Genomic DNA, 9,429 nt, shown 5'->3' with positions numbered 1-9,429 from the left:
ATGGACAAGGGACATACCATTTGGAGAAGGACCCCTCTAGCTCAGAACCTTATTTCTCTGCTCTCCTGTTTTCAGGTGCTTGAAAGTGGCCTTCAGTGCAACCGCTCCCGAGAACCCGCTGAGCTCTCAATGTCCCGCTTCCTGGACTCACCCTGATCGCACCCCAGCAGCTGCGGCTTCACCCCATCATCCCCTGTTTCGAAGGATATAAAATGTACCAGAGTCTAGCTCTTGCCCCTAACCACGGCCAGTCGGCGTACTCCCATGACTCAAGCAACTTCCTGCATTCGCCGCCCAGTCCGGCTGTCTATGTGCCCACCAGCCGGGTGCCCTCCATGCTGCCGAGCCTGCCTTACCTGCAGAGTTGTGAACCTGCCCACCAGAGCCACCCCCTGAGCAGCCACCCGGGCTGGGCCCAGGCAGCCGGAGCCGACACATCCCACTTCAATGCCAACAGCCCTCATCCACCGTCGAGCTTTTCCTACTCGCACAGTCCCCCGGTCGGTGGCAACACTGGACGGGATGGGGGTTACCAGAGCCCGCTGCTACTAGGTGCTGGCGGTCGTGACCAATACGGCAACGCCCTGGTGCGCTCCGTCAATGGATCCTATTCCAGTGCTTACCCTGGCGCCTATGTCAGCCCTGCGGAGATGCCACCATCTTGGACTGCGGGGCACTTTGAAAGCAGCGTCTTGCACAGCCTCCAGACGCGGCAGGGGACCTTGCCTGGCAGGAGATCCACATTTGGTATGTACTGGTCCTCCTCGACAGAAGTTATTCCAGCTTCTTTCTTTATTGTAACCTATCAGGGATCCTAGGCTAGAGAATGACCCCTGGGTTTTCAGTGCTTCCGAGATAAACAATGTAAGAAGAGCCATGGTGGGCCAGATCATTGGTCCATCATTTCCAGGGTCCCATCTCAGACAGTGGCCAGCAATGCTTCCTCTAAGCTGTGGAGTCTTGTGAGAAAAAAAATCTACTTGGTGAGCTACTGGCATTAAAGTTGTGAGTGAGCAATTTGGCTACTGCATCAGTTAGTTTGCTCTGGAGCCATCCTTCCTGAGCGAAGACAAAAATCTGTGAGCTGGAGGCTAAAAAACTGTGAGCTAGCTCACACTAACTCAGCTTAGCAGGGCTCTTTTTGTAGAAAAACCCCAGCAGGAACTCATTAGCATAATTGGCCACACCCAACAACAGAAACATATTAGCATATTAGGCCACACCCCTGACATCACATCTCATTAGCATATAAGGCCACACCCCTGTGTTACCAGAAGTGCACTCATCCAGCCACACCCACCTTTCCCTTCTTATTCTGTTTACCTTGTTTGTTGTCAAAACCCAGGGCTTTTTTTGTAGCAGGAACCCCTTTGCATGTTAGACCACACACCTCTAATGTAGCCAATTCTAATGAGTTCCTGCTGTTGGGTGTGGCCTATTATGCTAATAAGTTCATGCTGGGTGTGGCCTACTCAGGAGCCAGCCGAAACTCCGTTCCTGTGCGTTCCTGCCCAAAAATAGCCCTGCCTTTATGTGGCTTAATGTGGCACCTTCCGTGAAGATAGATCCGGGTGGGTTGCCATGTTGGTCTGAAGCAACAGAACAAAGTTTGAGCCCAATGTCACCTTTAAGACCAACAAAGTCCAATTCTGGGTATAAGCTCTTGTGTGCACGCACACGTCTTCAAGCTTAAACCCAGAATTAAAGATTGGTGGTCTTTGACACTGGACTCGGACTTTGTTCTCGGTTCCCTTTAGTAGTAGCCACTGATGGAACAATCCTCCGTGAATCTTTCTACCCCCTTTTGATATGATAGAGGTTATATTGTCCATGCCTTTCAGTTAGTATTGTTTCTAGTCACAGGCATGGCAGGGTTTTGTGCTTTTTTTTTTTTTTTTTGAAGCTCTGCCAAAAATGTGTCAAATGTGTCATGCGACAAAGATGCACACTAGAAGTCCTGTTGCCTCTCAGACCATGTTAAATTCTTGTGGACTTTTTCTTGGCGGGGGAACAACAACCCTCTAGCCTCAGTTTTCCACAGGGTAGGCCAGTGGTGGCGAACCTATGGCATGGGTGCCAGAGGTGGCACTCAGAGCCCTCTCTGTGGGCACACGTGCCATCGCCCCAGCCAGGCCCAGACCATCATTAAAGTGTCGAATTCTCTGCCAAATAATTTTAAGTAAATGAAGCATTTGGGATTGCTTTCCTTACTTTGTTTGGATCACCTTAAGTTAATGTATGAGTTGTTTTTTTCTAAAGTAAAACCTCAGTATTCAGGTTAAATTGCCGTGTTGGCACTTTGCAATAAATAAGTGGGCTTTGGGTCGCAGTTTGGGCACTCGGTCTCTAAAAGGTTCGCCATCACTGGGCTAGGCCATGTCTTAACTTCCACAACTTGGAAAATTCTACAGATTCACTGGAATCCCTCAAAAGGTTATCATGTGCAGCATAGGTCTTATAACTCAGTTTCAACCAGCCGTCATATCCTGCCCCCCAAATGCTGCTTTTGAGTCCTGTTAATGGGTCAGAAAGCGGGATACCCATTTAAGAATTTAGATGATCTCAAGAAAATGAGAAGGCTTGGGATCTCTAACAAATAATGATCAGAACCCTGGCAAACAGCCACTCTAGCATTCATCCTCCTCTCCTGCTGTCTATACGTAATGGTTGGTGACTTCTGTTCCAATGTATCTGAAGAAGTGTGCATGTGCACATGAAAGCTTATACCCAGAATAAAACTTAGTTGGTCGTAAAGGTGCTACTGGACCCGAACTTTACCCTGGCATTTGATTGGATTCAAGTCCAGTCGCCTCTTCGAGACCCACAAGAAGAAAAGAGTGGGTTTATGCCCTGCCCCCTCACTATCCAAAGGAGTCTCAGAGTGGCTTTACAATCCCTGATCTTGCCTCCTGGTTCTGGGATTCGGAGGATTAGTGTCTCCGAATGTGGAGGTTCCCCTCAGTCACCATGGCTAGGAACTACTGATAGACTTCTCCATTGTTCTAAACTTATGCTAAACTTGTGGATGAACTCAAACCAGATGTCACATTAACCCAGTCTGCCAGATCAAATCCCAGTTAGTCAGAATGCAGGCGGTACTACATGCTAGGTTAATGCCAGTAGCTCACAAAGTAGAATTTTTGCTCACTAGACTCCACAGCTTAGAGGGAGCATTGATTCCCACCTATCCAGTTAAAGGATCTGGCAGTGGGTGATGTGAAAGACCTTTGCCTGAGACCTTGGAGAGCCGCTGCCAGTCTTGAGTAGACAATGCTAACTTTGATGGATTCAGTATAAGGCAGCATGTGCGTAATATAGCCCATTTCCAGTGTATGGACAGTATTTTAGTAATCCTTTCCAGCAGGTCAGTCCAACCAGTGCTCTCCATGAAAGAACAGTTGCTTCATGCATGCTAATTTTTTATTGTTGTTAATGTTAATGAGACAAGCTTCCTTGTTAGGTACACGCACTCAGCCAGAAAAGACTTGCTGGCTTGGCATCTCTTCCATGCTGCCTCGTCAGAGCATGTCTTCATAACTTTCGTTCTTTTTTTCTTTTTTTGAGCCCCCGGAAGAGATTTTTTATTATTATTTTTCAAACTATAAAAACTATCACAGAAAAGGGGAAGGGGGACTACATATACGGGACAAAGTATAGAAACCCACTACTGACTAAAAACCCAAGAGAGGAGATCCTCACTAGCTTCATTACATCAAGTTCATTTAGATTAATATAAACTGAGTCAGACATTTAAGTACTTTTTCCTTTTCATTAACTCTTAAAACTTAACTGTCTAAGAACAGTCATCCCCATTCACAGTTCTCAAAGGCACAATTCAGAGTCTTTCAGCCTTTACTCTTCTCTTTTCCTCGTCTCTTCCGCATCTTATAAGGACTTTTGGGGGCGTCTTCATAACTTTCATAGCAAGCAAATGGGAAGGGAAGTTGGGGGATCAAATTGTGGAATGGGGGCAGGAATTTGGCCTGACTTCATCTTGGGGGAGAGGAAGTGCTCACAGGCAGGCAAAGAGATAACTTCCATCTTGACTATGCAACAGTATTTCAGTGACCTCCCCCCCATCAGTCATTTTAAAAATGATTTATGTATTATTTTTACAATGACGATGGAGACAGAAGTCAAGAGGACTAGCACCTTTGGAACTTTTTTAGCCCCAGCTCAGCCGGCTGCAGGACGTTATCAGTATTTTGGCCCAAGTACTGCATCTAAATCAGGTTTCAAATGGAAAAAAGTTTGAGTCCAGTGGCACCTTTAAGACCAATAACATTTTATTCAAGGTATAAGCTTTTGTGTGCATGCCCACTTCTTCAGAACGCTCCCTCTAAGCTGTGGCATCTTGTGAGCAAAAATTCTCCTTTGCGAGCTACTGGCATTAAAGTTGTGAGCGAGGGATTTGGTTACTGCTTAAATTAGTTTGCCCTGGAGCCATCCTTCCTGAGCTGAGACAATGATGTGTGAGCCGGAGGCTCAAAAACTGTAAGATAGCTCACACTAACTCAGCTTAGAGGGAACACTGGCATACCACTCACTTCTACAGGTCTCAAATGGGACTGAGATGGCAATTGATTTCTTTCTGGAGGAGAGGGCGGTTCAGAGAGTCCTGGGAGAGGATTTTAGCTTCCCCGTAACACTTAATTTCTCAGCCGTGGCTGTCAACCACCCATCAAATCCAGGTTGTAATATAAATATAGAACCTGTGCTGTTCTTTTAAAATTTTCTAACATGCCTAATAAAAATAGAACAGCCTCTCGTTTCTTTAAATACATTCAGGGCCTGCTGCAGATAATCAGACAATCAGAAAGGATTTTCCAGTTTAAGGGAATCTTCCATGTAAAAGAGATCTGCTTTGTGTTTTCTTTCTGCTAGCTTCTGTTGTGGGGGGTCATCTTGTATATTTCCCCCCTACATCTCTTTTTTGAGGCCTCTGATCTGTGGGGTGGGGAAATGATTTTAGGAGGGGAAGATTGGCAATCCCAGAAGGAGGCGCTAGTCCTCAAGGTTTTCCAGTTAATCTGGTGTCCCTCCCCTTTGAACATGCTAAAACTTTAGTCTCATTTTCTGGGCTGTGAAACCTATGCATAGAGTAATTCTAATCCTCTCAAGTTCAATGGAGCTTAAGTGAGGGTGTCTAGGACTTCACTCCAATAGTTTACTGAGATTATATTTCTTGGGGCTTTAATCCATGTTCTTCACACACAAAAATGACCGTTTTGGATGCTTTTAAAATAGCATTTTCCTGCAAAGTTAAGAAGGGAGGATGTTTGTTTGTTTAAGACGGGTAGCTGTGTTTGTCTGTAGCAGTAGAAAGGAGGAAGAGTCCAGTAGCACCTTTAAAGACTAACAAAATTTGTGGCAGGGTATGAGCATTCTTGAGTCACTGCTCAATTCTGATATAGCTAGAATGTGAGTCCATCTGTCCTTTTAATTGGTGAGTGGAGTGATTTCAGATGCCAAGTGACAATAGCAGGTGAATTACAATAGCAGGTGTGATGTGCAGAGGGGTAGTAGGTGTGGAGAAATCAGCATTGGTAATGAGACAGGAAACCTAGGTCTTGATTTGGTCCAGGAGGATATGTTGTGTTGAGCTCCATTAACAGTTGCAGTTCAGCAGTCTCTTTAGCTCCCTTTGAAAGTCGTTTGTAAGAGAACTGCTACTCTTACGTCAGGAACTGAATGTCCTGGAAGGTTAAAATTCTTGTTGGTTTAAATTCAGGTTGGGTAGCTGTGTTGGTCTGAAGCGGCAGAGCAAAGCTTAATTCCAGTGACACCTTTAAGATTATTCTGGGTATTTTGTTCGTGCATGCACAAGAAAATTTGTGCCCAGAATAAAATGTTTGTTGGTCTTAAAGGTGCTACTAGCTTTCTTTCTTTCTTTCTTTCTTTCTTTCTTTCTTTCTTTCTTTCTTTCTTTCGACTTCCCACGACTGTGTTCCTGAACGCACTTTCTATATTCTTGGTAAGAAACCTCCAGAACAAATTACAAAGAGTGGTAATTTCTCTTCCCCCGACCCAAAATACTCCGCCTGTGAAATGCGCGCCTCCCCGCAGTACCTGTCTCCCCCTCCCGACAATGTCCACGTTGTCCTGGGTTTCAATAGCGAGGCTGGTGTTTAAACGAGGCGGGCAGATTTATGGCCCGGGTCGCTTTTAAAAGTAATTTATGGCGGCAAATGAATTTCGGTCCGCAGAGAAACTCCGGGGGCTCCTAATTCGCCTTCGCCCAAACAAATCAACCCCTCCTCACCCACCCCCCGGGGGGGGGGAAGCCGGCTATGGCATCCATCAACGGAGACACTCCAAAGCACCCATCAAAGGCCGCTTCGCTTTCGGTTCACACACTGCCTTTTCAACCCGAATCGGCCCGGGCGGATGGAATTCCTACCCGGTCCGACGAAGGGAGCCTCGTTGACTCTCGAAAGGTGATACCCGATCCTCAGAATCTTGTTATCCTCCTGGACTCGAAAGTAACCACAGTAATTCCCGAAGTTCTCTTCTGGCTAATTTAAAGTATATGTAATAAAATCGATTTGGTTTATGGAACAGAGTTTCACTTCTCTTTCCTTCTTTCCTTCTTTCCTTCTTTCCTTCTTTCCTTCTTTTCCTCCCTTCCTTCCTTCCTTCCTTCCTGGGTTGCTTTCTTCCTTCCTGGGTTGCTTTCTTCCTTTCCTTTCCTTTCCTTTTTATTATTATTATTATTTTAAATTAATGAAACCATCTCACCTTTCCTTAGTCCGGTCGATGGCCTTCCCTCCCGCCCGCCCCGGAATCTCTTATATCTTTATAAACAAGAACGAAGCGCCCCTCACATTTAATCTTTCCTGCTGTCAACCCGCAGTGAAGAGCCTCATAGGCTTTTTTTAAAAAAAGAAACGGGGCTTTATTCTCAAGTAGACCCATTGCCGTCAATGGGAGGGCTTGTTCCGTTAGAAGGGCTGCGGCTGAATTGCCTTCGGGAGTCGCGCGTCCCGGCTTGGCGCTCCCACCCGCTTGACGGGATCGGTTTCTGTGGGATTCCATCCAGAAACAAGAAAAAGTGGCTTCTTGAGATACGACTTTCCAGCTTGGCTTCTAATCCGCTCCCCGGGCCACAGCAGCCTGCTTGGGATCGGTTTTTCGCGCGGAGGGAAGATTCCTTGTCGCTGTGCTTTCACACATGCTGAATAACCTACTTCTTAAAGTCTCCTTTTTAAATCTCCTTCTTCTGCAACGATAGCTACCTGGCATGAGAAAATATGGGGACAATTCGTGATGGCTAAGATCGCAGACGAAATTCATAGAGCTCAAACAATGTTCAAATCTCAAATTTGAATCAACCTGGTACCCTGTTTTCTCATTTCTTACCACACCTGATATATTACCTGCAAATATGCACTATCAAAAATGGGCCCTGATGTAAAATGCTAAAAGTAGAGTCTAAAGATTGAAATTTGTATTGGTTACTTTACTCTCATATTTCTGAAGTTCTAAATGTTATAGTTGTTTTCTTTGTAGGTAGATCATGTGAACGTTAATAAGACTATTGTATGTTATTGTAATGAGTTGTTTTGAAAAATAAATAAAAGGGGGGGAAAATAACCTACTTTCAATTCACTTTCAATGCACTTCACAACTGGATCTGGCCGTGTGAAACAGCAAAACCCCACTACCAAAGAATCCCTAAAATGCATTGAAATGGATCGACACTACTCAGGTGGCTTGAACAATTCATAAAACGGTGGTGTAATTTTTCGACTTTAAAGTGGGAGACTGAGGCTAGATTCCCTGAAAATCGTAGTCCCTGTTTAGGCTGCAAGTCTTTTCAATTGGGGAGCAGGGGTTATACATATATCAACCCACCAACAACAAAAACCCCCAACTAATTGCTGATAAGTAATTTACTGAAATGTCTTAGCATGCACACTTTTCTATAAGGGAGCTATTTAATAGCGCTATTAGTGATGCAATAAGGTGTAGTCCCATTGGCACACTCACTCTACACCCAAGTTTCTTGCAATTATAAAACACTTGGGTAGCATTTGATCTTGCCTAGTTTTTTAAGCTGAAAAACACAACACAACATCCTACAGATTGGGGGGGGGGTGTTATTTCTTTTAATAGTTCTGTAAAGACTAGATTCAAATGCAATTAAACCAGAAATCCTATTAGTGAACTAGGTCGAACTTCAGCGGAACAGGGCCGGCTTTGAAAATATCCTTAGAATTTGTCTGCCATCCAAATATATTTGTTTGTGTACGTTATTTACAGTCCACCTTTCTCACTTGGATTCAAGGAACATTTACACAGAAATTGACAGGATGGGACATTTAATGAAGAATGAAATAGGATTAGGGCTGTAGAACCTATCAGAAGTCTAAAAAACCCCCACAGAACTGAAGCAAGGCTTCGATGTTAATATGACACATTAAACGATGCAAAAATTAAATAGCAGGGTCCTGGTTTCAGTTAGCTGTACACAGTAGTATGGCGGACCACAGTCCCTAATAACATTTTTCCAGGATCTTGGTGGACTATTTAGTATATTGCAATGCTATTGCTTGCATAGAAAAGGCCTCTTGAATAGTTCAGTTTTGCATAGTTTGCAGAAATGTGTGTTCATACCAATACTCCCTCTAAGCTGTGGAGTCTTGTGAGTAAAAATTCTCCTTTGTGAGCTGTTGGCATTAAAGTTGTGAGCAAGCAATTTGGCTACTGCACAAATTAGTTTTCTCTGGAGCCATCCTGCCTGAGCTAAGACAAAAAAAATGTGTGAACCAGAGACTAAAAAACTGTGAGCTAGCGCACACTAACTCGGCTTAGAGGGAACACTGGCCCGTACACTGGGCAGTTCATACAGGAGCATCTTTAGAGAGCCAGCTTGGTTTTGTAAACTGTCAGTAACACTTTCCAGTCACTTACTCGTCTTTCAAAGCATGGGTTTTTTGTTTCTAATTTTGTATACGTTTCCCGAGTTCACCATTAAGGTCTTAGCATCTCCAGCATCTATCTGCGTGTGCCAAGAAATCAGGAAATCCTTTTTTTAGAATGTGGTTCGATATGTTGCTTGGCTGACAATCCCACCGATGAGCTTGGCTGTGCAGCTCAACCCATGTTTACTTGGAATTAAATCCTCTGGTGTTCAATGAAGCTGAATACTCCCCAAATCCATGTGTATGTGGCTGCCATCTTGAGTTTTTCAGTACCCTCTCACATGTGCCCGCTTGGTTTCCAAGTGGCCCTCGAGCTCACCTAGGCTGGCTCTGCTCCTAGCTTGCTGCCTTCACGAAATTTCAGAGCTCATCTGTCTTCTGATATAAAATGTGTCTTAACAGATGCATATCGTGTTCAACTTGAAACCGATGTGTCTGGGTTTTAACAGATTCCAGGTGGAGTTGAGGGTCTCTTTCTGCATTGAACGCCCTTCTGATGTAGGGA

At 44.6% G+C, this 9,429-nt stretch overlaps 1 protein-coding gene across 2 annotated transcripts in view; it reads left to right on the top strand.

The window, feature by feature from the left end:
• The first annotated feature begins 212 nt into the window (after positions 1-212).
• GATA5 (GATA binding protein 5) overlaps positions 213-9,429 on the top strand; it is a 52,795-nt gene continuing 43,578 nt past the window's right edge. For both annotated transcript variants that reach the window (XM_015417441.1, XM_015417443.1), the window contains exon 1: positions 213-747. In XM_015417441.1, the coding sequence (XP_015272927.1) occupies positions 213-747 (535 nt within the window). The remainder of the gene's footprint in view (positions 748-9,429) is intronic.

The sequence above is a fragment of the Gekko japonicus genome, unplaced genomic scaffold (genome assembly GCF_001447785.1).
Source record: "Gekko japonicus isolate JY-2015 unplaced genomic scaffold, Gekko_japonicus_V1.1 scaffold2843, whole genome shotgun sequence".
NCBI lineage: Eukaryota > Metazoa > Chordata > Lepidosauria > Squamata > Gekkonidae > Gekko > Gekko japonicus.
The sequence above is the reverse complement of the archived record's forward strand: the minus strand, read 5'-3'. Positions and strand labels throughout refer to the sequence as shown.